General features: G+C 52.5%; 7 protein-coding genes across 32 annotated transcripts in view; 6 read left to right on the top strand and 1 right to left on the bottom strand.

Moving 5' to 3' along the window:
- The window catches only part of UBAP2 (ubiquitin associated protein 2), a 252,161-nt gene that overhangs the window by 87,669 nt on the left and 138,380 nt on the right, over positions 1–26,112 (bottom strand). The gene's annotated exons all lie outside the window — the stretch shown is intronic.
- Positions 1,032–1,944, top strand: LOC144248289 (interferon-like). The gene has a single exon (XM_077790332.1). It carries the CDS (start codon positions 1,032–1,034, stop codon positions 1,761–1,763), a length of 732 nt encoding a protein of 243 aa, XP_077646458.1. The 3' UTR covers positions 1,764–1,944.
- Positions 6,364–7,031, top strand: LOC144248216 (interferon-like). The gene has a single exon (XM_077790158.1). The coding sequence runs from the start codon at positions 6,364–6,366 to the stop codon at positions 7,024–7,026; it is 663 nt and encodes a 220-aa protein (XP_077646284.1). The 3' UTR covers positions 7,027–7,031.
- On the top strand, positions 9,457–10,369 carry LOC144248288 (interferon-like). The gene has a single exon (XM_077790331.1). It carries the CDS (start codon positions 9,457–9,459, stop codon positions 10,186–10,188), a length of 732 nt encoding a protein of 243 aa, XP_077646457.1. The 3' UTR covers positions 10,189–10,369.
- LOC144248215 (interferon-like) lies at positions 12,663–15,464 on the top strand. The gene is made up of 3 exons (XM_077790157.1): positions 12,663–12,831; positions 12,935–13,033; positions 14,783–15,464. The coding sequence occupies exons 1-3, from the start codon at positions 12,663–12,665 to the stop codon at positions 15,457–15,459; spliced, it is 945 nt and encodes a 314-aa protein (XP_077646283.1). The 3' UTR covers positions 15,460–15,464.
- Positions 17,890–18,621, top strand: LOC144248213 (interferon-like). The gene has a single exon (XM_077790156.1). The coding sequence runs from the start codon at positions 17,890–17,892 to the stop codon at positions 18,619–18,621; it is 732 nt and encodes a 243-aa protein (XP_077646282.1).
- Positions 23,222–23,889, top strand: LOC144248212 (interferon-like). Its single transcript, XM_077790155.1, has one exon. The coding sequence runs from the start codon at positions 23,222–23,224 to the stop codon at positions 23,882–23,884; it is 663 nt and encodes a 220-aa protein (XP_077646281.1). The 3' UTR covers positions 23,885–23,889.

The following is a 26,112-nucleotide window of genomic DNA, read 5'->3' as shown; positions in this document are numbered from 1 at the left end:
CAAAGAAGACAAACTCCCTCAGCCTTTCTCACAGGTCACGGCCTCTGGACCCCCGTGCATTTTCAGAGCCATCACCTTCCAAGGACACCACACCTCTCATAGACTAAAGAGCCCTGAACAGGACGCGCTGCTCCGAGCAAGGGCTCCAGCAGTCCCAAAGCGCAACCCCATTTCTTTCATGGGGGAATGTCCTCCTTTGACCTCTGGCCACCTCAGCCACTGAGGCATGGATCTCAAAAGCAGACCGATGCTCCGGGGCCACAGCCATGGCACCAAGCGCGACAGTAACAGCAAAAGCTTTCCCTTTCCGCGACTTCTTCACTCAGCCTTTCTTGCCTGCCTTGTGGCTCGCTCCTCCCAAACACAGCAGGTGCAGTGCCTCCTTGCAAGGACACACTCAGGCCTCCAAGACCCACATGCACAGACAGCCCCTTGAACCCTGCCAGTGCCTCTGGGCGTTAACCGCAGGAGGGGAAACGCCGGCCCTCACCCACTGACATCACCGCACATCCCTTGCAACCACAAAAGGAAAACAGTGGCTAAGATGAAATTAAAGGCAAGCCTCAAAGTGAAAGGAAAAGTGACCACAACCAAAACCAGGGCTTTGCAAGTGGAAACGATGCTTGGGCACAAACAGAGACTCAGCTCAACAGCACAGACCTTGCAGCTGGCTCGGCAAGTGAAAGGATCGCCCAACACCCTCCCCAACGCACCTGACCCCCCAGCGCCTCTGGCCCAGAGCTTTCACAACCCCTTCCAGCCATGACTGACACTCTGCCCCAGCACACCGCTGCCACCACAATCCTCAACCACGGCCACCCCAACAAAACACTGCCCAAGACCACCGCAGCCACCAGCACAGACTGGAAAGCACGGCCGGAAACTCCCGGCAATCAGAAAGCGATGAAGGGAAAGCTGCCGCCGTACAAAGCCGGCAGCGCCCCAGCCACAGCCACCAGCAGCAGCAGCACCACCGAGCCTCACCGGGCTCCTCCTGCCCAGCACCACCCGACAGCACCCGCAGACCCAGCATGGCTGTGCCCACAGCCACGCAGCCACGGCTGCTGCACGCCGCACCGCCGCTCCTGCTCCTCCTCGCCGCTCTGGCCACCAGCCTCGCCTGCCAACGCCTCTGGACACACGACGACACCTTCCCCGGCGACGCACTCCGCCTCCTCCAGGACATGCCTCCCAGCCACACACAGCCCTGCCGCCTCCAAGAGCCGCCCTTCTTCCCCGACACCCTCCTCCACCCCAACCTCGGCCCGCACCAAGCCGCCGCCACCGCCCTGCGCATCCTCCAGCGCCTCTTCCACACCCTCAGCTCCAACAGCACCCGCCAGCACTGGCCCAGCCACGCTCGCAACCTCCTCCTCAACAAACTGCAGCACCACATCCACCACCTCAATCAATGCCTCCCCAACGACCCCCTGCTCTTCAAAGGACCAAGCGACCCGCGGCTCACCATCAACAAGTACTTCGGGAAAATCCACGCCTTTCTCCAGGCACACAGCCACAGCGCCTGCGCCTGGGACCACGTCCGCCTCGAAGCTCGTGTCTGCTTACAACACGTGGACAAACTCATACGGCGCATGAAGCACCAAGCTGCTCTGGACCCCACTAAACCCACAGAGAACAAACACCCATCGCCAGCCAGCACCAGTAGCCATGGATTGAGTGGTGACAGCAGGAGCCCAGGCTGGGATCACTTGGTACCAGTCACACGTCTTCCAACCGATGAGCTGATGGGGAAAGGCCTATGAGCGTGCTGGCACTGGGGCCAGTATGTGGCACAGCCCACACCCAAACCACAGGCACTGGAGAGGAAGGAAGAGGAAATTTCTGTGCTACACATTCATGGACACCTACGAGACACTGGGGATACAGAAGGTATTGTTACCTGTGGAATTACCGCGTTCATCCGGACTGCAACCTCACCTGATGAACGGCAAGGGGATCATGGACACTGGGGAACTACTGTGGGAATGCCAATCACTATTTATCACAGAACTCTGTTTGCTTACTTATTTAACTCATTAATTAACTTAGTCGATTATTTCTTTCTTTGGCTGGCCATTTATTTATTTATTTATTTATTTATTCTTTTGTTAGAAATAAAGACTTTTTGTAAAAACCAAAAAGAATGAAAAAGCTAAGCTGTGCTCACTGTGCTCCACGCTTAGACCTGACATGCAAAGACATGGTCCCCTCAGGCTGTGAGGGGATGAGTCTCTGTCCTGCAGCCCATCTTGCCAATGCATCCTGCCTGGATCAAAGGCTATGGATAGCACGCTCCCAGGGAATGGTGGTCCTGCAGCCCCCAGGCACCTCTTACAGCTGCCAGACCACTGGGGCACCCATTTGCCCCAAATGGCATGATGCCTGCCCTGCATACCTCCTTCTCTTCCACCACCTTGCTCTGCCTTCCAGACCCTCCAATAATGCAAAGCCTTGAAAGCCACCTCCAAACCATCATCCCACCAAAGATAACCATTCTGCAATGCCACAGCACTGCCTTAGAAGAAACAGGGTGGCATAGACAAGGTGCACCTCAAAGAAGCAAGGAGGGGACCCATAAAGGACTGCAGAGATTTGGACAATTCACCCCAACACATCATTAGCAAGCAAAGAGATCCATCATCCAAACACCCCCAACTCGATATGGTCCAAACCAACCAGCACAGCATTCCTCGTGAAGGGAACTGCCCACACATCACCAGCACCGGCTGCTCCTTCGCCCTCCAACTATCAATCCAGAAGCACCTCCCCAGGTCAGCAGCTCCAGCCTTCTCCTGCATGCCACAAAGAGATTGTTTTCCTGGGCTCAAACAACCTCCAGCACTGCGTCGCTTCAAGGATACTGCTCCGTGCAAACGCAACTGATTGCTTCCCATTTAGCTGAGTGAAAAAACAACAGGACCAAATCGAGATTCATAGAATCACTAAGGTTGGAAAAGACCTCCAAGATCATCAAGCCCAGCCTTTGACCAAATACCATTAAGCCATATAATGAAGCGCCACATTTACTCCATTTTTGAACACTTTCAGCGGTGGTGACTCCACCACTTCCCCAGGGAGCCTGCTCCGATGCTTGACCACTCCTTCAGTGAAGAAATTTTCCCTAATATCCAACTTGAACCTCCACTGGGACATCTTGAGGCCACTTTTTTTTCCTATTGCTAGCTGCTGGGAGAAAAAAACAATTCCCATATGGTTATAACTTTCTTCTAGATCATCGTACAGAGTGATCCGGTTCTCCCAAACCTCCTTTTCCCCACACTAAACTCACCCAGTTCCCTCAGCTGCTCCCCATATGACTCGCTCTACAGACCCTTCCCCAGCTCCATTTCCTTCTCTGGACATGATCCAGCACCTCAGTGTCCTTCCTGCTGTGAGGAAACAAAGCTGAACACAAGATTCCAGCTGTGGCCTCACCAGTGCCCCCAGCACAGGGGGATGGCCACTGCCCTGCTCCTGCTGGCCACTGCCCGGCTCCTGCTGGCCACACCATTGCTGACACAAGCCCGGTGCCATTGGCCTTCTTGGCCACCTGGGCACACTCCAGCTCGTGTCCAGCCCTTGAAAACCTGCACCCCCAGGTCCTCTCCCATCCAGCAGTTTGCCAGACACGCTGTCCCAGCCTGGAGCTGCAGGCGGTTCCTGTGACCCAAGGGCAGGACCCAGCACTTGGCCTTGTTGAACCTCACACAACTGGCCCTGGCCCGTGGATCCAGAAGACAGTGCAGATCCTTCCGCAGAGCTTTCCTGCCCTCCAGCAGAACAGCACTCACGCCCAGCTTGATGTTGTCCTCAAACTGACTAAAGGAGCTCTTGGATTCCCTCAAGAGCTCAGATCATCACCAAAGGTAAAAAACAGTACAGTACAGAGCCCTCAGTACGGAGTCCTGGGGGACACCATTAGGGACCAGCTGCCTGCTGCAAGGAATTCCATTCACCAGCACTCTCTGGGCCAGGCCAGCAGCCAGTTTTTAACTCAAGAACAGAGCGTCAAAGCCACAAGCAGCTGGTGTCTCCAGGAGAGTTCTGTGGGACACAGTGTTAAAGACTTTATTCCAAAGTGCAGGAAGTCAACGTTTCTGGACTTTCCCTCGTCCACTAAGAGGGGCACTGTGTTACAGAAGGAGATTGGGTCGGGCGGTTACGCCTTTGACAAACCCATGCTGGCTGGGCATGATCCCCTGGATCTCCTGGAGGTGCCATGTGATGGGCACTCAAGATCATCTCCATGAGCTTCCCCAAGCACCAAGGTCAGGCTGACAGGCCCGTAGCTCCCTGGATTCCACTTCTGACCCTTCCTGAAGATAAGCGTAACACTGGCCACACTCCGGGTTCCTGGGGCCTCCTTTGTCAGCCAGGACTGATTGTAAATTACGGGCAGTGGCTTGGTGAGCTTTTCCACCAGCTCTCTTATATATTCAGGTACACAGCAGGACCCCTCAAGACGAAACTTCCACACTGTACCACTGTCCCCCTAATGCTCCTATCCAGAAGTATCCTGCAATGTCAGGAATGAGGACCTCGTTGGTTCTGTCTTTTCTGAGGCAGCTGAAGGAACTAAATCACTCTCAGACAAAAACAGGAGCGGTGGTAATGACACAAGCTGGAATACAGGGAATTCAAACACAAAAGAAGAAATGCATTTGTGTAATTTTTTGTATTCTGGTGATACAACACCAGAATAGGGATTGGAGAGGTTGAGAGATACCCATTCCTGGGCACATAGCTGAAAGCATCACTGGACAAGGCCATGAGCAGGCTCTTCTGATACCACCTCCTCTCAGCGTCACACTGCACTTGGGATATCCAGGGCAAAACAGACAATGAAAATTAACTTTAAAAAACCCTTTATTGTTCAAAAGCAACAGCTTAGAGGAGACTTCTTCAACTCCATCACAATGAAAATCAAACTGCAAAAGGGAAGCAAGACACTGCAGAAGCTGCATCAACATTCAGTGCCTAGGTGCTCAGACCCAGAGCCACCTCTTCAGCTCTCTGACTTAACGAGCTCCTGAGGTTCCTGAGAAATAAACCATCAGTTTATTTAATACAACTCTATCAAAGGCTTAAAAGAGAGAATTTATTCATATAAACACAAAGAAAACAAGCATAGTGTAGGTAAAAAAACCAGAAAAATCTAATGGGAACTACAAAAAGACTTGGGAAGTGTCCCAGGCAGAATGGAAGCTTCCGACAACATTTATCAGGGAAGGCTTCCCACTGAGGTTCACAAAATGCCTCCTTGCTTGCTAAACTCCTTCTTAGAGAAGTCTGGAGGCAGCTTAATACAATCCTAGGCCCACAGTAGGTAAATGGTTCATCTCAAAAGAATTATATATGTGTAATTGACCTTTTATACAAATTTGTCCTGCAAGATGAGAGAAATATTTGTTTACACGTCTATCGAGGAAATATATGGGAAATATGGGAAAAACAAATAATTAAAATTAATCATGACAATACTCAAATAATTTTGATCAGAATTATCTATGATCCATTACAGACAGTGGTAACTACTTGTACAGTGCTCCACTACCCCAATCCTTTGAAAGCCAGATTAATAACAAACTACAGAAAAAGGTAATTAATCCAATTACTTTTGTTTTACCTCAAGCAATAACCTAGAGGTGTGTCCCCACTCAAGGGACGAATCTCCAGGCACACTAATAGAAGGCTTGTGCTGAATACCCCGGCAGTAAAGGTCTGCAACTAGAATTTACGGGAAAAAATGATTGACCCAAATGCATTAAAAGCTGCAACAGCTCAATCAGCTCAGCAACTTAACAGAAATTTACGAGTTACTTACTAGATACTTACAAGTACCACTACTTCCTTTTTCAACACTAGGAACCAAGCTGACACATACTGACAAGCGTGCAAAAATCAGTAAGGAAACACTACTTGAAAAATCTTCAAAATATTAAACTTTAGAAGAGTTCAGCGAGATTTGACTTCAGCACTCTCCAAAACGAAAAAGTCTGTTCAACATCAGACATAGCTTTAGAAAAAAGGGAGAAGCCCAAGATACGATACTACAATTGATGCAGTGTCCTGTAAAGGGCAATAAAAGAAATTCAGCGGAACATATGATGAACGAGAGACGACCCCAGAGAGAAAGGAAAACCACAAGAAACACACAACATCATTGCAAATACATGATGTGGCACTAACGTAGGGTTCCACTACACCACAACCAACAGGCAAGAGGCAACCTCTAAAGGCAAAAAGAGAATTAACAACACCATCGCCAGCCACAGTCAACCCAAGAAAACACTGCCCAAGACCACCACAGCCACCAGCACAGACTGGAAAGCACGGCCGGAAACTCCCGGCAATCAGAAAGCGATGAAGGGAAAGCTGCCGCCGTACAAAGCCGGCAGCGCCCCAGCCACAGCCACCAGCAGCACCACCGAGCCTCACCGGGCTCCTCCTGCCCAGCACCACCCGACAGCACCCGCAGACCCAGCGTGGCTGTGCCCACAGCCACACAGCCACGGCTGCCGCACGCCGCTCCTACTCCTCCTCCTCGCCTGCCAACGCCTCTGGACACACGACGACACCTTCCCCGGCGACGCACTCCGCCTCCTCCAGGACATGCCTCCCAGCCACACACAGCCCTGCCGCCTCCAAGAGCCGCCCTTCTTCCCCGACACCCTCCTCCACCCCAACCTCGGCCCGCACCAAGCCGCCGCCACCGCCCTGCGCATCCTCCAGCGCCTCTTCCACACCCTCAGCTCCAACAGCACCCGCCAGCACTGGCCCAGCCACGCTCGCAACCTCCTCCTCAACAAACTGCAGCACCACATCCACCACCTGGAGCAACGCCTCCCCGACAACGCCCTGCTCTCCAAAGGACCACGCAGCCCGCGGCTCGCCATCAACAAGTACTTCAGGGACACCCACCCCTCCCTCCACACCCACAGCCACAGCGCCTGGGACCACCTCCGCCTCGAAGCTCGTGCCTCTTTACGGCACCTCCACAACCTCACACGTGCCAGGCGCCGCTAGCGCAGACACCCACACTCCAACCCACACCTACCACCCAAACCCACCTCCAACCCCACGCCTCCTCTCACCTGGGACCAGAGACAGGGCTGCAACAACCGCACGCCACCCGCAGCCCCCAACCACTCTCTCTCCCATTGATTCAGCCTCTCCCAGTGATACGGGCAAAGGACTTTCTCCACTTATTTCTAGACTGATTTATTTATTTGTTTCTTTATTTATTGATACATGTATTTATTTTTCTACTTATTCACTTATTTATGCCGCTGAAAATAAAGACCTACAACAAAACACTTGCCATTCCCTCTCATCTCTCTAGCACAGCAACCAGTCTCTGGGCCAGCCAAAGCCATCCTCACTCCACACCTACCCCAAGCCTTCCTCCAAACCGCCTCTGCCCACTCTTCTCAATGGCACCTGACCAAGCAAGATGCTGTAGCAAACTCTTGGAAAAACACTGCCAGCGGTTGGCCACCACCACAGAGTCCCAAAAAGAAAAACACGCAAAGGCTGGGGAGCACCGCTGCACCTCATCTGCTTTATCCACAACGTGCTCCATCCATCCAATCCATGCCTCTCTGACTCACAGACAAGGATGCAGGACACGGCCCAGCACTTTGCTCAAGCCCAGGCACACAAGCTCACTTGCTCTGCCCCTATCCACCACTGCTCTGTAGCCGTAGCCATAGAACATCACAAAAAATCACCAGGAATGGTGACTACGCAATTGGAATGCCATGCTCCCCATTACCGACCACCTCTTGGTTTTCCCTAGGCCTTAGCTGAATCTGGTGACCAAGCACAACAGCCTCATCTTCTTGCCTGACACTGCGCTCAGCCGGACTGCTCTGTAGTTCCCACACTCTTCTGCTTTTCCCCTTATACAAAGGGAGGCTTATACCTCCCTTCTACCACTTACTGGGAACTTCAACTGACGGACACCAGATTTCAAAAACCAGGCACTGTGGCCCAGCAGCTCCATCTGACAGTTCCCTCACGGCTCACGCATCAGCCTCTTCAGGTTCCATGGACTTGTGCACATTCAGGTTGCCACGACGGTCTCAAACTCGACCCTCTCCTACACTGGCCTGGGGATCTACAGGGATTTTCCGCGAGGGCTCCCAGCATTTGCCTTGTGTGCCTTCGGCAGCCTGCCTGGAGATCACTGACGCACAAGGTGACAAACAACCGCTCACCTCCAAATTCTCTGTCCCCCAAAGGCCTAAAACTTTCAAATCCCACGATCTGCTCCAAGCAACAATCCCACCATTTCTCCACCAGGCCAGAGGGATCATCCCCTTGCAAGTCTCTGCACACCCCAAACATCTCTTCACCTTGCCACAGATTTTGTGCATTTTTGGAAAGGCATCTGAAACTACTGGCAAACCTACAATACTCCAGCCAAAGAAGACAAACTCCCTCAGCCTTTCTCACAGGTCACGGCCTCTGGACCCCCGTGCATTTTCAGAGCCATCACCTTCCAAGGACACCACACCTCTCATAGACTAAAGAGCCCTGAACAGGACGCGCTGCTCCGAGCAAGGGCTCCAGCAGTCCCAAAGCGCAACCCCATTTCTTTCATGGGGGAATGTCCTCCTTTGACCTCTGGCCACCTCAGCCACTGAGGCATGGATCTCAAAAGCAGACCGATGCTCCGGGGCCACAGCCATGGCACCAAGCGCGACAGTAACAGCAAAAGCTTTCCCTTTCCGCGACTTCTTCACTCAGCCTTTCTTGCCTGCCTTGTGGCTCGCTCCTCCCAAACACAGCAGGTGCAGTGCCTCCTTGCAAGGACACACTCAGGCCTCCAAGACCCACATGCACAGACAGCCCCTTGAACCCTGCCAGTGCCTCTGGGCGTTAACCGCAGGAGGGGAAACGCCGGCCCTCACCCACTGACATCACCGCACATCCCTTGCAACCACAAAAGGAAAACAGTGGCTAAGATGAAATTAAAGGCAAGCCTCAAAGTGAAAGGAAAAGTGACCACAACCAAAACCAGGGCTTTGCAAGTGGAAACGATGCTTGGGCACAAACAGAGACTCAGCTCAACAGCACAGACCTTGCAGCTGGCTCGGCAAGTGAAAGGATCGCCCAACACCCTCCCCAACGCACCTGACCCCCCAGCGCCTCTGGCCCAGAGCTTTCACAACCCCTTCCAGCCATGACTGACACTCTGCCCCAGCACACCGCTGCCACCACAATCCTCAACCACGGCCACCCCAACAAAACACTGCCCAAGACCACCGCAGCCACCAGCACAGACTGGAAAGCACGGCCGGAAACTCCCGGCAATCAGAAAGCGATGAAGGGAAAGCTGCCGCCGTACAAAGCCGGCAGCGCCCCAGCCACAGCCACCAGCAGCAGCAGCACCACCGAGCCTCACCGGGCTCCTCCTGCCCAGCACCACCCGACAGCACCCGCAGACCCAGCATGGCTGTGCCCACAGCCACGCAGCCACGGCTGCTGCACGCCGCACCGCCGCTCCTGCTCCTCCTCGCCGCTCTGGCCACCAGCCTCGCCTGCCAACGCCTCTGGACACACGACGACACCTTCCCCGGCGACGCACTCCGCCTCCTCCAGGACATGCCTCCCAGCCACACACAGCCCTGCCGCCTCCAAGAGCCGCCCTTCTTCCCCGACACCCTCCTCCACCCCAACCTCGGCCCGCACCAAGCCGCCGCCACCGCCCTGCGCATCCTCCAGCGCCTCTTCCACACCCTCAGCTCCAACAGCAACCGCCAGCACTGGCCCAGCCACGCTCGCAACCTCCTCCTCAACAAACTGCAGCACCACATCCACCACCTCAATCAATGCCTCCCCAACGACCCCCTGCTCTTCAAAGGACCAAGCGACCCGCGGCTCACCATCAACAAGTACTTCGGGAAAATCCACGCCTTTCTCCAGGCACACAGCCACAGCGCCTGCGCCTGGGACCACGTCCGCCTCGAAGCTCGTGTCTGCTTACAACACGTGGACAAACTCATACGGCGCATGAAGCACCAAGCTGCTCTGGACCCCACTAAACCCACAGAGAACAAACACCCATCGCCAGCCAGCACCAGTAGCCATGGATTGAGTGGTGACAGCAGGAGCCCAGGCTGGGATCACTTGGTACCAGTCACACGTCTTCCAACCGATGAGCTGATGGGGAAAGGCCTATGAGCGTGCTGGCACTGGGGCCAGTATGTGGCACAGCCCACACCCAAACCACAGGCACTGGAGAGGAAGGAAGAGGAAATTTCTGTGCTACACATTCATGGACACCTACGAGACACTGGGGATACAGAAGGTATTGTTACCTGTGGAATTACCGCGTTCATCCGGACTGCAACCTCACCTGATGAACGGCAAGGGGATCATGGACACTGGGGAACTACTGTGGGAATGCCAATCACTATTTATCACAGAACTCTGTTTGCTTACTTATTTAACTCATTAATTAACTTAGTCGATTATTTATTTCTTTGGCTGGCCATTTATTTATTTATTTATTTATTTATTCTTTTGTTAGAAATAAAGACTTTTTGTAAAAACCAAAAAGAATGAAAAAGCTAAGCTGTGCTCACTGTGCTCCACGCTTAGACCTGACATGCAAAGACATGGTCCCCTCAGGCTGTGAGGGGATGAGTCTCTGTCCTGCAGCCCATCTTGCCAATGCATCCTGCCTGGATCAAAGGCTATGGATAGCACGCTCCCAGGGAATGGTGGTCCTGCAGCCCCCAGGCACCTCTTACAGCTGCCAGACCACTGGGGCACCCATTTGCCCCAAATGGCATGATGCCTGCCCTGCATACCTCCTTCTCTTCCACCACCTCGCTCTGCCTTCCAGACCCTCCAATAATGCAAAGCCTTGAAAGCCACCTCCAAACCATCATCCCACCAAAGATAACCATTCTGCAATGCCACAGCACTGCCTTAGAAGAAACAGGGTGGCACAGACAAGGTGCACCTCAAAGAAGCAAGGAGGGGACCCATAAAGGACTGCAGAGATTTGGACAATTCACCCCAACACATCATTAGCAAGCAAAGAGATCCATCATCCAAACACCCCCAACTCGATATGGTCCAAACCAACCAGCACAGCATTCCTCGTGAAGGGAACTGCCCACACATCACCAGCACCGGCTGCTCCTTCGCCCTCCAACTATCAATCCAGAAGCACCTCCCCAGGTCAGCAGCTCCAGCCTTCTCCTGCATGCCACAAAGAGATTGTTTTCCTGGGCTCAAACAACCTCCAGCACTGCGTCGCTTCAAGGATACTGCTCCGTGCAAACGCAACTGATTGCTTCCCATTTAGCTGAGTGAAAAAACAACAGGACCAAATCGAGATTCATAGAATCACTAAGGTTGGAAAAGACCACCAAGATCATCAAGCCCAGCCTTTGACCAAATACCATTAAGCCATATAATGAAGCGCCACATTTACTCCATTTTTGAACACTTTCAGCGGTGGTGACTCCACCACTTCCCCAGGGAGCCTGCTCCGATGCTTGACCACTCCTTCAGTGAAGAAATTTTCCCTAATATCCAACTTGAACCTCCACTGGGACATCTTGAGGCCATTTTTTTTTCCTATTGCTAGCTGCTGGGAGAAAAAAACAATTCCCATATGGTTATAACTTTCTTCTAGATCATCGTACAGAGTGATCCGGTTCTCCTGAACCTCCTTTTCCCCACACTAAACTCACCCAGTTCCCTCAGCTGCTCCCCATATGACTCGCTCTACAGACCCTTCCCCAGCTCCATTTCCTTCTCTGGACATGATCCAGCACCTCAGTGTCCTTCCTGCTGTGAGGAAACAAAGCTGAACACAAGATTCCAGCTGTGGCCTCACCAGTGCCCCCAGCACAGGGGGATGGCCACTGCCCTGCTCCTGCTGGCCACTGCCCGGCTCCTGCTGGCCACACCATTGCTGACACAAGCCCGGTGCCATTGGCCTTCTTGGCCACCTGGGCACACTCCAGCTCGTGTCCAGCTCTTGAAAACCTGCACCCCCAGGTCCTCTCCCATCCAGCAGTTTGCCAGACACGCTGTCCCAGCCTGGAGCTGCAGGCGGTTCCTGTGACCCAAGGGCAGGACCCAGCACTTGGCCTTGTTGAACCTCACACAACTGGCCCTGGCCCGTGGATCCAGAAGACAGTGCAGATCCTTCCGCAGAGCCTTCCTGCCCTCCAGCAGATCAGCACTCACGCCCAGCTTGGTGTTGTCCTCAAACTGACTAAAGGAGCTCTTGGATTCCCTCAAGAGCTCAGATCATCAACAAAGGTAAAAAACAGTACAGTACAGAGCCCTCAGTACAGAGTCCTGGGGGACACCACTAGGGACCAGCTGCCTGCTGCAAGGAATTCCATTCACCAGCACTCTCTGGGCCAGGCCAGCAGCCAGTTTTTAACTCAAGAACAGAGCGTCAAAGCCACAAGCAGCTGGTGTCTCCAGGAGAGTTCTGTGGGACACAGTGTTAAAGACTTTATTCCAAAGTGCAGGAAGTCAACGTTTCTGGACTTTCCCTCGTCCACTAAGAGGGGCACTGTGTTACAGAAGGAGATTGGGTCAGGCGGTTACGCCTTTGACAAACCCATGCTGGCTGGGCATGATCCCCTGGATCTCCTGGAGGTGCCATGTGATGGGCACTCAAGATGATCTCCATGAGCTTCCCCAAGCACCCAGGTCAGGCTGACAGGCCCGTAGCTCCCTGGATTCCACTTCTGACCCTTCCTGAAGATAAGCGTAACACTGGCCACACTCCGGGTTCCTGGGGCCTCCTTTGTCAGCCAGGACTGATTGTAAATTACGGGCAGTGGCTTGGTGAGCTTTTCCACCAGCTCTCTTATATATTCAGGTACACAGCAGGACCCCTCAAGATGAAACTTCCACACTGTACCACTGTCCCCCTAATGCTCCTATCCAGAAGTATCCTGCAATGTCAGGAATGAGGACCTCGTTGGTTCTGTCTTTTCTGAGGCAGCTGAAGGAACTAAATCACTCTCAGACAAAAACAGGAGCGGTGGTAATGACACAAGCTGGAATACAGGAAATTCAAACACAAAAGAAGAAATGCATTTGTGTAATTTTTTGTATTCTGGTGATACAACACCAGAATAGGGATTGGAGAGGTTGAGAGATACCCATTCCTGGGCACATAGCTGAAAGCATCACTGGACAAGGCCATGAGCAGGCTCTTCTGATACCACCTCCTCTCAGCGTCACACTGCACTTGGGATATCCAGGGCAAAACAGACAATGAAAATTAACTTTAAAAAACCCTTTATTGTTCAAAAGCAACAGCTTAGAGGAGACTTCTTCAACTCCATCACAATGAAAATCAAACTGCAAAAGGGAAGCAAGACACTGCAGAAGCTGCATCAACATTCAGTGCCTAGGTGCTCAGACCCAGAGCCACCTCTTCAGCTCTCTGACTTAACGAGCTCCTGAGGTTCCTGAGAAATAAACCATCAGTTTATTTAATACAACTCTATCAAAGGCTTAAAAGAGAGAATTTATTCATATAAACACAAAGAAAACAAGCATAGTGTAGGTAAAAAAACCAGAAAAATCTAATGGGAACTACAAAAAGACTTGGGAAGTGTCCCAGGCAGAATGGAAGCTTCCGACAACATTTATCAGGGAAGGCTTCCCACTGAGGTTCACAAAATGCCTCCTTGCTTGCTAAACTCCTTCTTAGAGAAGTCTGGAGGCAGCTTAATACAATCCTAGGCCCACAGTAGGTAAATGGTTCATCTCAAAAGAATTATATATGTGTAATTGACCTTTTATACAAATTTGTCCTGCAAGATGAGAGAAATATTTGTTTACACGTCTATCGAGGAAATATATGGGAAATATGGGAAAAACAAATAATTAAAATTAATCATGACAATACTCAAATAATTTTGATCAGAATTATCTATGATCCATTACAGACAGTGGTAACTACTTGTACAGTGCTCCACTACCCCAATCCTTTGAAAGCCAGATTAATAACAAACTACAGAAAAAGGTAATTAATCCAATTACTTTTGTTTTACCTCAAGCAATAACCTAGAGGTGTGTCCCCACTCAAGGGACGAATCTCCAGGCACACTAATAGAAGGCTTGTGCTGAATACCCCGGCAGTAAAGGTCTGCAACTAGAATTTACGGGAAAAAATGATTGACCCAAATGCATTAAAAGCTGCAACAGCTCAATCAGCTCAGCAACTTAACAGAAATTTACGAGTTACTTACTAGATACTTACAAGTACCACTACTTCCTTTTTCAACACTAGGAACCAAGCTGACACATACTGACAAGCGTGCAAAAATCAGTAAGGAAACACTACTTGAAAAATCTTCAAAATATTAAACTTTAGAAGAGTTCAGCGAGATTTGACTTCAGCACTCTCCAAAACGAAAAAGTCTGTTCAACATCAGACATAGCTTTAGAAAAAAGGGAGAAGCCCAAGATACGATACTACAATTGATGCAGTGTCCTGTAAAGGGCAATAAAAGAAATTCAGCGGAACATATGATGAACGAGAGACGACCCCAGAGAGAAAGGAAAACCACAAGAAACACACAACATCATTGCAAATACATGATGTGGCACTAACGTAGGGTTCCACTACACCACAACCAACAGGCAAGAGGCAACCTCTAAAGGCAAAAAGAGAATTAACAACACCATCGCCAGCCACAGTCAACCCAAGAAAACACTGCCCAAGACCACCACAGCCACCAGCACAGACTGGAAAGCACGGCCGGAAACTCCCGGCAATCAGAAAGCGATGAAGGGAAAGCTGCCGCCGTACAAAGCCGGCAGCGCCCCAGCCACAGCCACCAGCAGCACCACCGAGCCTCACCGGGCTCCTCCTGCCCAGCACCACCCGACAGCACCCGCAGACCCAGCGTGGCTGTGCCCACAGCCACACAGCCACACAGCCACGGCTGCCGCACGCCGCACCTACTCCTCCTCCTCGCCTGCCAACGCCTCTGGACACACGACGACACCTTCCCCGGCGACGCACTCCGCCTCCTCCAGGACATGCCTCCCAGCCACACACAGCCCTGCCGCCTCCAAGAGCCGCCCTTCTTCCCCGACACCCTCCTCCACCCCAACCTCGGCCCGCACCAAGCCGCCGCCACCGCCCTGCGCATCCTCCAGCGCCTCTTCCACACCCTCAGCTCCAACAGCACCCGCCAGCACTGGCCCAGCCACGCTCGCAACCTCCTCCTCAACAAACTGCAGCACCACATCCACCACCTGGAGCAACGCCTCCCCGACAACGCCCTGCTCTCCAAAGGACCACGCAGCCCGCGGCTCGCCATCAACAAGTACTTCAGGGACACCCACCCCTCCCTCCACACCCACAGCCACAGCGCCTGGGACCACCTCCGCCTCGAAGCTCGTGCCTCTTTACGGCACCTCCACAACCTCACACGTGCCAGGCGCCGCTAGCGCAGACACCCACACTCCAACCCACACCTACCACCCAAACCCACCTCCAACCCCACGCCTCCTCTCACCTGGGACCAGAGACAGGGCTGCAACAACCGCACGCCACCCGCAGCCCCCAACCACTCTCTCTCCCATTGATTCAGCCTCTCCCAGTGATACGGGCAAAGGACTTTCTCCACTTATTTCTAGACTGATTTATTTATTTGTTTCTTTATTTATTGATACATGTATTTATTTTTCTACTTATTCACTTATTTATGCCGCTGAAAATAAAGACCTACAACAAAACACTTGCCATTGCCTCTCATCTCTCTAGCACAGCAACCAGTCTCTGGGCCAGCCAAAGCCATCCTCACTCCACACCTACCCCAAGCCTTCCTCCAAACCGCCTCTGCCCACTCTTCTCAATGGCACCTGACCAAGCAAGATGCTGTAGCAAACTCTTGGAAAAACACTGCCAGCGGTTGGCCACCACCACAGAGTCCCAAAAAGAAAAACACGCAAAGGCTGGGGAGCACCGCTGCACCTCATCTGCTTTATCCACAACGTGCTCCATCCATCCAATCCATGCCTCTCTGACTCACAGACAAGGATGCAGGACACGGCCCAGCACTTTGCTCAAGCCCAGGCACACAAGCTCACTTGCTCTGCCCCTATCCACCACTGCTCTGTAGCCGTAGCCATAGAACATCACAAAAAATCACCAGGAATGGTGACTACGCAATTGGAATGCCATGCTCCCCATTACCGACCACCTCTTGGTTTTCCCTAGGCCTTAGCTGAGTCTGGTGACCAAGCACAACAGCCTCATCTTCTTGCCTGACACTGCGCTCAGCCGGACTGCTCTGTAGTTCCCACACTCTTCTGCTTTTCCCCTTATACAAAGGGAGGCTTATACCTCCCTTCTACCACTTACTGGGAACTTCAACTGACGGACACCAGATTTCAAAAACCAGGCACTGTGGCCCAGCAGCTCCATCTGACAGTTCCCTCACGGCTCACGCATCAGCCTCTTCAGGTTCCATGGACTTGTGCACATTCAGGTTGCCACGACGGTCTCAAACTCGACCCTCTCCTACACTGGCCTGGGGATCTACAGGGATTTTCCGCGAGGGCTCCCAGCATTTGCCTTGTGTGCCTTCGGCAGCCTGCCTGGAGATCACTGACGCACAAGGTGACAAACAACCGCTCACCTCCAAATTCTCTGTCCCCCAAAGGCCTAAAACTTTCAAATCCCACGATCTGCTCCAAGCAACAATCCCACCATTTCTCCACCAGGCCAGAGGGATCATCCCCTTGCAAGTCTCTGCACACCCCAAACATCTCTTCACCTTGCCACAGATTTTGTGCATTTTTGGAAAGGCATCTGAAACTACTGGCAAACCTACAATACTCCAGCCAAAGAAGACAAACTCCCTCAGCCTTTCTCACAGGTCACGGCCTCTGGACCCCCGTGCATTTTCAGAGCCATCACCTTCCAAGGACACCACACCTCTCATAGACTAAAGAGCCCTGAACAGGACGCGCTGCTCCGAGCAAGGGCTCCAGCAGTCCCAAAGCGCAACCCCATTTCTTTCATGGGGGAATGTCCTCCTTTGACCTCTGGCCACCTCAGCCACTGAGGCATGGATCTCAAAAGCAGACCGATGCTCCGGGGCCACAGCCATGGCACCAAGCGCGACAGTAACAGCAAAAGCTTTCCCCTTCCGCGACTTCTTCACTCAGCCTTTCTTGCCTGCCTTGTGGCTCGCTCCTCCCAAACACAGCAGGTGCAGTGCCTCCTTGCAAGGACACACTCAGGCCTCCAAGACCCACATGCACAGACAGCCCCTTGAACCCTGCCAGTGCCTCTGGGCGTTAACCGCAGGAGGGGAAACGCCGGCCCTCACCCACTGACATCACCGCACATCCCTTGCAACCACAAAAGGAAAACAGTGGCTAAGATGAAATTAAAGGCAAGCCTCAAAGTGAAAGGAAAAGTGACCACAACCAAAACCAGGGCTTTGCAAGTGGAAACGATGCTTGGGCACAAACAGAGACTCAGCTCAACAGCACAGACCTTGCAGCTGGCTCGGCAAGTGAAAGGATCGCCCAACACCCTCCCCAACGCACCTGACCCCCCAGCGCCTCTGGCCCAGAGCTTTCACAACCCCTTCCAGCCATGACTGACACTCTGCCCCAGCACACCGCTGCCACCACAATCCTCAACCACGGCCACCCCAACAAAACACTGCCCAAGACCACCGCAGCCACCAGCACAGACTGGAAAGCACGGCCGGAAACTCCCGGCAATCAGAAAGCGATGAAGGGAAAGCTGCCGCCGTACAAAGCCGGCAGCGCCCCAGCCACAGCCACCAGCAGCAGCAGCACCACCGAGCCTCACCGGGCTCCTCCTGCCCAGCACCACCCGACAGCACCCGCAGACCCAGCATGGCTGTGCCCACAGCCACGCAGCCACGGCTGCTGCACGCCGCACCGCCGCTCCTGCTCCTCCTCGCCGCTCTGGCCACCAGCCTCGCCTGCCAACGCCTCTGGACACACGACGACACCTTCCCCGGCGACGCACTCCGCCTCCTCCAGGACATGCCTCCCAGCCACACACAGCCCTGCCGCCTCCAAGAGCCGCCCTTCTTCCCCGACACCCTCCTCCACCCCAACCTCGGCCCGCACCAAGCCGCCGCCACCGCCCTGCGCATCCTCCAGCGCCTCTTCCACACCCTCAGCTCCAACAGCACCCGCCAGCACTGGCCCAGCCACGCTCGCAACCTCCTCCTCAACAAACTGCAGCACCACATCCACCACCTCAATCAATGCCTCCCCAACGACCCCCTGCTCTTCAAAGGACCAAGCGACCCGCGGCTCACCATCAACAAGTACTTCGGGAAAATCCACGCCTTTCTCCAGGCACACAGCCACAGCGCCTGCGCCTGGGACCACGTCCGCCTCGAAGCTCGTGTCTGCTTACAACACGTGGACAAACTCATACGGCGCATGAAGCACCAAGCTGCTCTGGACCCCACTAAACCCACAGAGAACAAACACCCATCGCCAGCCAGCACCAGTAGCCATGGATTGAGTGGTGACAGCAGGAGCCCAGGCTGGGATCACTTGGTACCAGTCACACGTCTTCCAACCGATGAGCTGATGGGGAAAGGCCTATGAGCGTGGTGGCACTGGGGCCAGTATGTGGCACAGCCCACACCCAAACCACAGGCACTGGAGAGGAAGGAAGAGGAAATTTCTGTGCTACACATTCATGGACACCTACGAGACACTGGGGATACAGAAGGTATTGTTACCTGTGGAATTACCGCGTTCATCCGGACTGCAACCTCACCTGATGAACGGCAAGGGGATCATGGACACTGGGGAACTACTGTGGGAATGCCAATCACTATTTATCACAGAACTCTGTTTGCTTACTTATTTAACTCATTAATTAACTTAGTCGATTATTTCTTTCTTTGGCTGGCCATTTATTTATTTATTTATTTATTTATTCTTTTGTTAGAAATAAAGACTTTTTGTAAAAACCAAAAAGAATGAAAAAGCTAAGCTGTGCTCACTGTGCTCCACGCTTAGACCTGACATGCAAAGACATGGTCCCCTCAGGCTGTGAGGGGATGAGTCTCTGTCCTGCAGCCCATCTTGCCAATGCATCCTGCCTGGATCAAAGGCTATGGATAGCACGCTCCCAGGGAATGGTGGTCCTGCAGCCCCCAGGCACCTCTTACAGCTGCCAGACCACTGGGGCACCCATTTGCCCCAAATGGCATGATGCCTGCCCTGCATACCTCCTTCTCTTCCACCACCTTGCTCTGCCTTCCAGACCCTCCAATAATGCAAAGCCTTGAAAGCCACCTCCAAACCATCATCCCACCAAAGATAACCATTCTGCAATGCCACAGCACTGCCTTAGAAGAAACAGGGTGGCATAGACAAGGTGCACCTCAAAGAAGCAAGGAGGGGACCCATAAAGGACTGCAGAGATTTGGACAATTCACCCCAACACATCATTAGCAAGCAAAGAGATCCATCATCCAAACACCCCCAACTCGATATGGTCCAAACCAACCAGCACAGCATTCCTCGTGAAGGGAACTGCCCACACATCACCAGCACCGGCTGCTCCTTCGCCCTCCAACTATCAATCCAGAAGCACCTCCCCAGGTCAGCAGCTCCAGCCTTCTCCTGCATGCCACAAAGAGATTGTTTTCCTGGGCTCAAACAACCTCCAGCACTGCGTCGCTTCAAGGATACTGCTCCGTGCAAACGCAACTGATTGCTTCCCATTTAGCTGAGTGAAAAAACAACAGGACCAAATCGAGATTCATAGAATCACTAAGGTTGGAAAAGACCTCCAAGATCATCAAGCCCAGCCTTTGACCAAATACCATTAAGCCATATAATGAAGCGCCACATTTACTCCATTTTTGAACACTTTCAGCGGTGGTGACTCCACCACTTCCCCAGGGAGCCTGCTCCGATGCTTGACCACTCCTTCAGTGAAGAAATTTTCCCTAATATCCAACTTGAACCTCCACTGGGACATCTTGAGGCCACTTTTTTTTCCTATTGCTAGCTGCTGGGAGAAAAAAACAATTCCCATATGGTTATAACTTTCTTCTAGATCATCGTACAGAGTGATCCGGTTCTCCCAAACCTCCTTTTCCCCACACTAAACTCACCCAGTTCCCTCAGCTGCTCCCCATATGACTCGCTCTACAGACCCTTCCCCAGCTCCATTTCCTTCTCTGGACATGATCCAGCACCTCAGTGTCCTTCCTGCTGTGAGGAAACAAAGCTGAACACAAGATTCCAGCTGTGGCCTCACCAGTGCCCCCAGCACAGGGGGATGGCCACTGCCCTGCTCCTGCTGGCCACTGCCCGGCTCCTGCTGGCCACACCATTGCTGACACAAGCCCGGTGCCATTGGCCTTCTTGGCCACCTGGGCACACTCCAGCTCGTGTCCAGCCCTTGAAAACCTGCACCCCCAGGTCCTCTCCCATCCAGCAGTTTGCCAGACACGCTGTCCCAGCCTGGAGCTGCAGGCGGTTCCTGTGACCCAAGGGCAGGACCCAGCACTTGGCCTTGTTGAACCTCACACAACTGGCCCTGGCCCGTGGATCCAGAAGACAGTGCAGATCCTTCCGCAGAGCTTTCCTGCCCTCCAGCAGAACAGCACTCACGCCCAGCTTGATGTTGTCCTCAAACTGACTAAAGGAGCTCTTGGATTCCCTCAAGAGCTCAGATCATCACCAAAGGTAAAAAACAGTACAGTACAGAGCCCTCAGTACGGAGTCCTGGGGGACACCATTAGGGACCAGCTGCCTGCTGCAAGGAATTCCATTCACCAGCACTCTCTGGGCCAGGCCAGCAGCCAGTTTTTAACTCAAGAACAGAGCGTCAAAGCCACAAGCAGCTGGTGTCTCCAGGAGAGTTCTGTGGGACACAGTGTTAAAGACTTTATTCCAAAGTGCAGGAAGTCAACGTTTCTGGACTTTCCCTCGTCCACTAAGAGGGGCACTGTGTTACAGAAGGAGATTGGGTCGGGCGGTTACGCCTTTGACAAACCCATGCTGGCTGGGCATGATCCCCTGGATCTCCTGGAGGTGCCATGTGATGGGCACTCAAGATCATCTCCATGAGCTTCCCCAAGCACCAAGGTCAGGCTGACAGGCCCGTAGCTCCCTGGATTCCACTTCTGACCCTTCCTGAAGATAAGCGTAACACTGGCCACACTCCGGGTTCCTGGGGCCTCCTTTGTCAGCCAGGACTGATTGTAAATTACGGGCAGTGGCTTGGTGAGCTTTTCCACCAGCTCTCTTATATATTCAGGTACACAGCAGGACCCCTCAAGACGAAACTTCCACACTGTACCACTGTCCCCCTAATGCTCCTATCCAGAAGTATCCTGCAATGTCAGGAATGAGGACCTCGTTGGTTCTGTCTTTTCTGAGGCAGCTGAAGGAACTAAATCACTCTCAGACAAAAACAGGAGCGGTGGTAATGACACAAGCTGGAATACAGGGAATTCAAACACAAAAGAAGAAATGCATTTGTGTAATTTTTTGTATTCTGGTGATACAACACCAGAATAGGGATTGGAGAGGTTGAGAGATACCCATTCCTGGGCACATAGCTGAAAGCATCACTGGACAAGGCCATGAGCAGGCTCTTCTGATACCACCTCCTCTCAGCGTCACACTGCACTTGGGATATCCAGGGCAAAACAGACAATGAAAATTAACTTTAAAAAACCCTTTATTGTTCAAAAGCAACAGCTTAGAGGAGACTTCTTCAACTCCATCACAATGAAAATCAAACTGCAAAAGGGAAGCAAGACACTGCAGAAGCTGCATCAACATTCAGTGCCTAGGTGCTCAGACCCAGAGCCACCTCTTCAGCTCTCTGACTTAACGAGCTCCTGAGGTTCCTGAGAAATAAACCATCAGTTTATTTAATACAACTCTATCAAAGGCTTAAAAGAGAGAATTTATTCATATAAACACAAAGAAAACAAGCATAGTGTAGGTAAAAAAACCAGAAAAATCTAATGGGAACTACAAAAAGACTTGGGAAGTGTCCCAGGCAGAATGGAAGCTTCCGACAACATTTATCAGGGAAGGCTTCCCACTGAGGTTCACAAAATGCCTCCTTGCTTGCTAAACTCCTTCTTAGAGAAGTCTGGAGGCAGCTTAATACAATCCTAGGCCCACAGTAGGTAAATGGTTCATCTCAAAAGAATTATATATGTGTAATTGACCTTTTATACAAATTTGTCCTGCAAGATGAGAGAAATATTTGTTTACACGTCTATCGAGGAAATATATGGGAAATATGGGAAAAACAAATAATTAAAATTAATCATGACAATACTCAAATAATTTTGATCAGAATTATCTATGATCCATTACAGACAGTGGTAACTACTTGTACAGTGCTCCACTACCCCAATCCTTTGAAAGCCAGATTAATAACAAACTACAGAAAAAGGTAATTAATCCAATTACTTTTGTTTTACCTCAAGCAATAACCTAGAGGTGTGTCCCCACTCAAGGGACGAATCTCCAGGCACACTAATAGAAGGCTTGTGCTGAATACCCCGGCAGTAAAGGTCTGCAACTAGAATTTACGGGAAAAAATGATTGACCCAAATGCATTAAAAGCTGCAACAGCTCAATCAGCTCAGCAACTTAACAGAAATTTACGAGTTACTTACTAGATACTTACAAGTACCACTACTTCCTTTTTCAACACTAGGAACCAAGCTGACACATACTGACAAGCGTGCAAAAATCAGTAAGGAAACACTACTTGAAAAATCTTCAAAATATTAAACTTTAGAAGAGTTCAGCGAGATTTGACTTCAGCACTCTCCAAAACGAAAAAGTCTGTTCAACATCAGACATAGCTTTAGAAAAAAGGGAGAAGCCCAAGATACGATACTACAATTGATGCAGTGTCCTGTAAAGGGCAATAAAAGAAATTCAGCGGAACATATGATGAACGAGAGACGACCCCAGAGAGAAAGGAAAACCACAAGAAACACACAACATCATTGCAAATACATGATGTGGCACTAACGTAGGGTTCCACTACACCACAACCAACAGGCAAGAGGCAACCTCTAAAGGCAAAAAGAGAATTAACAACACCATCGCCAGCCACAGTCAACCCAAGAAAACACTGCCCAAGACCACCACAGCCACCAGCACAGACTGGAAAGCACGGCCGGAAACTCCCGGCAATCAGAAAGCGATGAAGGGAAAGCTGCCGCCGTACAAAGCCGGCAGCGCCCCAGCCACAGCCACCAGCAGCACCACCGAGCCTCACCGGGCTCCTCCTGCCCAGCACCACCCGACAGCACCCGCAGACCCAGCGTGGCTGTGCCCACAGCCACACAGCCACGGCTGCCGCACGCCGCTCCTACTCCTCCTCCTCGCCTGCCAACGCCTCTGGACACACGACGACACCTTCCCCGGCGACGCACTCCGCCTCCTCCAGGACATGCCTCCCAGCCACACACAGCCCTGCCGCCTCCAAGAGCCGCCCTTCTTCCCCGACACCCTCCTCCACCCCAACCTCGGCCCGCACCAAGCCGCCGCCACCGCCCTGCGCATCCTCCAGCGCCTCTTCCACACCCTCAGCTCCAACAGCACCCGCCAGCACTGGCCCAGCCACGCTCGCAACCTCCTCCTCAACAAACTGCAGCACCACATCCACCACCTGGAGCAACGCCTCCCCGACAACGCCCTGCTCTCCAAAGGACCACGCAGCCCGCGGCTCGCCATCAACAAGTACTTCAGGGACACCCACCCCTCCCTCCACACCCACAGCCACAGCGCCTGGGACCACCTCCGCCTCGAAGCTCGTGCCTCTTTACGGCACCTCCACAACCTCACACGTGCCAGGCGCCGCTAGCGCAGACACCCACACTCCAACCCACACCTACCACCCAAACCCACCTCCAACCCCACGCCTCCTCTCACCTGGGACCAGAGACAGGGCTGCAACAACCGCACGCCACCCGCAGCCCCCAACCACTCTCTCTCCCATTGATTCAGCCTCTCCCAGTGATACGGGCAAAGGACTTTCTCCACTTATTTCTAGACTGATTTATTTATTTGTTTCTTTATTTATTGATACATGTATTTATTTTTCTACTTATTCACTTATTTATGCCGCTGAAAATAAAGACCTACAACAAAACACTTGCCATTGCCTCTCATCTCTCTAGCACAGCAACCAGTCTCTGGGCCAGCCAAAGCCATCCTCACTCCACACCTACCCCAAGCCTTCCTCCAAACCGCCTCTGCCCACTCTTCTCAATGGCACCTGACCAAGCAAGATGCTGTAGCAAACTCTTGGAAAAACACTGCCAGCGGTTGGCCACCACCACAGAGTCCCAAAAAGAAAAACACGCAAAGGCTGGGGAGCACCGCTGCACCTCATCTGCTTTATCCACAACGTGCTCCATCCATCCAATCCATGCCTCTCTGACTCACAGACAAGGATGCAGGACACGGCCCAGCACTTTGCTCAAGCCCAGGCACACAAGCTCACTTGCTCTGCCCCTATCCACCACTGCTCTGTAGCCGTAGCCATAGAACATCACAAAAAATCACCAGGAATGGTGACTACGCAATTGGAATGCCATGCTCCCCATTACCGACCACCTCTTGGTTTTCCCTAGGCCTTAGCTGAATCTGGTGACCAAGCACAACAGCCTCATCTTCTTGCCTGACACTGCGCTCAGCCGGACTGCTCTGTAGTTCCCACACTCTTCTGCTTTTCCCCTTATACAAAGGGAGGCTTATACCTCCCTTCTACCACTTACTGGGAACTTCAACTGACGGACACCAGATTTCAAAAACCAGGCACTGTGGCCCAGCAGCTCCATCTGACAGTTCCCTCACGGCTCACGCATCAGCCTCTTCAGGTTCCATGGACTTGTGCACATTCAGGTTGCCACGACGGTCTCAAACTCGACCCTCTCCTACACTGGCCTGGGGATCTACAGGGATTTTCCGCGAGGGCTCCCAGCATTTGCCTTGTGTGCCTTCGGCAGCCTGCCTGGAGATCACTGACGCACAAGGTGACAAACAACCGCTCACCTCCAAATTCTCTGTCCCCCAAAGGCCTAAAACTTTCAAATCCCACGATCTGCTCCAAGCAACAATCCCACCATTTCTCCACCAGGCCAGAGGGATCATCCCCTTGCAAGTCTCTGCACACCCCAAACATCTCTTCACCTTGCCACAGATTTTGTGCATTTTTGGAAAGGCATCTGAAACTACTGGCAAACCTACAATACTCCAGCCAAAGAAGACAAACTCCCTCAGCCTTTCTCACAGGTCACGGCCTCTGGACCCCCGTGCATTTTCAGAGCCATCACCTTCCAAGGACACCACACCTCTCATAGACTAAAGAGCCCTGAACAGGACGCGCTGCTCCGAGCAAGGGCTCCAGCAGTCCCAAAGCACAACCCCATTTCTTTCATGGGGGAATGTCCTCCTTTGACCTCTGGCCACCTCAGCCACTGAGGCATGGATCTCAAAAGCAGACCGATGCTCCGGGGCCACAGCCATGGCACCAAGCGCGACAGTAACAGCAAAAGCTTTCCCTTTCCGCGACTTCTTCACTCAGCCTTTCTTGCCTGCCTTGTGGCTCGCTCCTCCCAAACACAGCAGGTGCAGTGCCTCCTTGCAAGGACACACTCAGGCCTCCAAGACCCACATGCACAGACAGCCCCTTGAACCCTGCCAGTGCCTCTGGGCGTTAACCGCAGGAGGGGAAACGCCGGCCCTCACCCACTGACATCACCGCACATCCCTTGCAACCACAAAAGGAAAACAGTGGCTAAGATGAAATTAAAGGCAAGCCTCAAAGTGAAAGGAAAAGTGACCACAACCAAAACCAGGGCTTTGCAAGTGGAAACGATGCTTGGGCACAAACAGAGACTCAGCTCAACAGCACAGACCTTGCAGCTGGCTCGGCAAGTGAAAGGATCGCCCAACACCCTCCCCAACGCACCTGACCCCCCAGCGCCTCTGGCCCAGAGCTTTCACAACCCCTTCCAGCCATGACTGACACTCTGCCCCAGCACACCGCTGCCACCACAATCCTCAACCACGGCCACCCCAACAAAA

The sequence above is a fragment of the Lonchura striata genome, chromosome Z, assembly GCF_046129695.1.
Source record: "Lonchura striata isolate bLonStr1 chromosome Z, bLonStr1.mat, whole genome shotgun sequence".
In the NCBI taxonomy this organism is placed as follows: Eukaryota; Metazoa; Chordata; class Aves; order Passeriformes; family Estrildidae; genus Lonchura; species Lonchura striata.
Note: the sequence above shows the minus strand (reverse complement) of the source record. Positions and strands in the feature narration are given on the sequence as shown.

What these genes read in the sequence shown, in the direction of transcription:
- LOC144248212 (XM_077790155.1), top strand. Translation starts at nt 23,222, where the DNA reads ATGAAGGGAAAGCTGCCGCCGTACAAAGCCGGCAGCGCCCCAGCCACA.
- LOC144248216 (XM_077790158.1), top strand. Translation starts at nt 6,364, where the DNA reads ATGAAGGGAAAGCTGCCGCCGTACAAAGCCGGCAGCGCCCCAGCCACA.
- LOC144248213 (XM_077790156.1), top strand. Translation starts at nt 17,890, where the DNA reads ATGGCTGTGCCCACAGCCACGCAGCCACGGCTGCTGCACGCCGCACCG.
- LOC144248215 (XM_077790157.1), top strand. Translation starts at nt 12,663, where the DNA reads ATGATCTCCATGAGCTTCCCCAAGCACCCAGGTCAGGCTGACAGGCCC. An exon ending in AAATTACGGGCAGTGGCTTG is followed by an intron (nt 12,832 to 12,934) that starts GTGAGCTTTTCC and finishes GCTCCTATCCAG; the next exon opens with AAGTATCCTGCAATGTCAGG. An exon ending in AGACAAAAACAGGAGCGGTG is followed by an intron (nt 13,034 to 14,782) that starts GTAATGACACAA and finishes CCCGGCAATCAG; the next exon opens with AAAGCGATGAAGGGAAAGCT.
- LOC144248289 (XM_077790332.1), top strand. Translation starts at nt 1,032, where the DNA reads ATGGCTGTGCCCACAGCCACGCAGCCACGGCTGCTGCACGCCGCACCG.
- LOC144248288 (XM_077790331.1), top strand. Translation starts at nt 9,457, where the DNA reads ATGGCTGTGCCCACAGCCACGCAGCCACGGCTGCTGCACGCCGCACCG.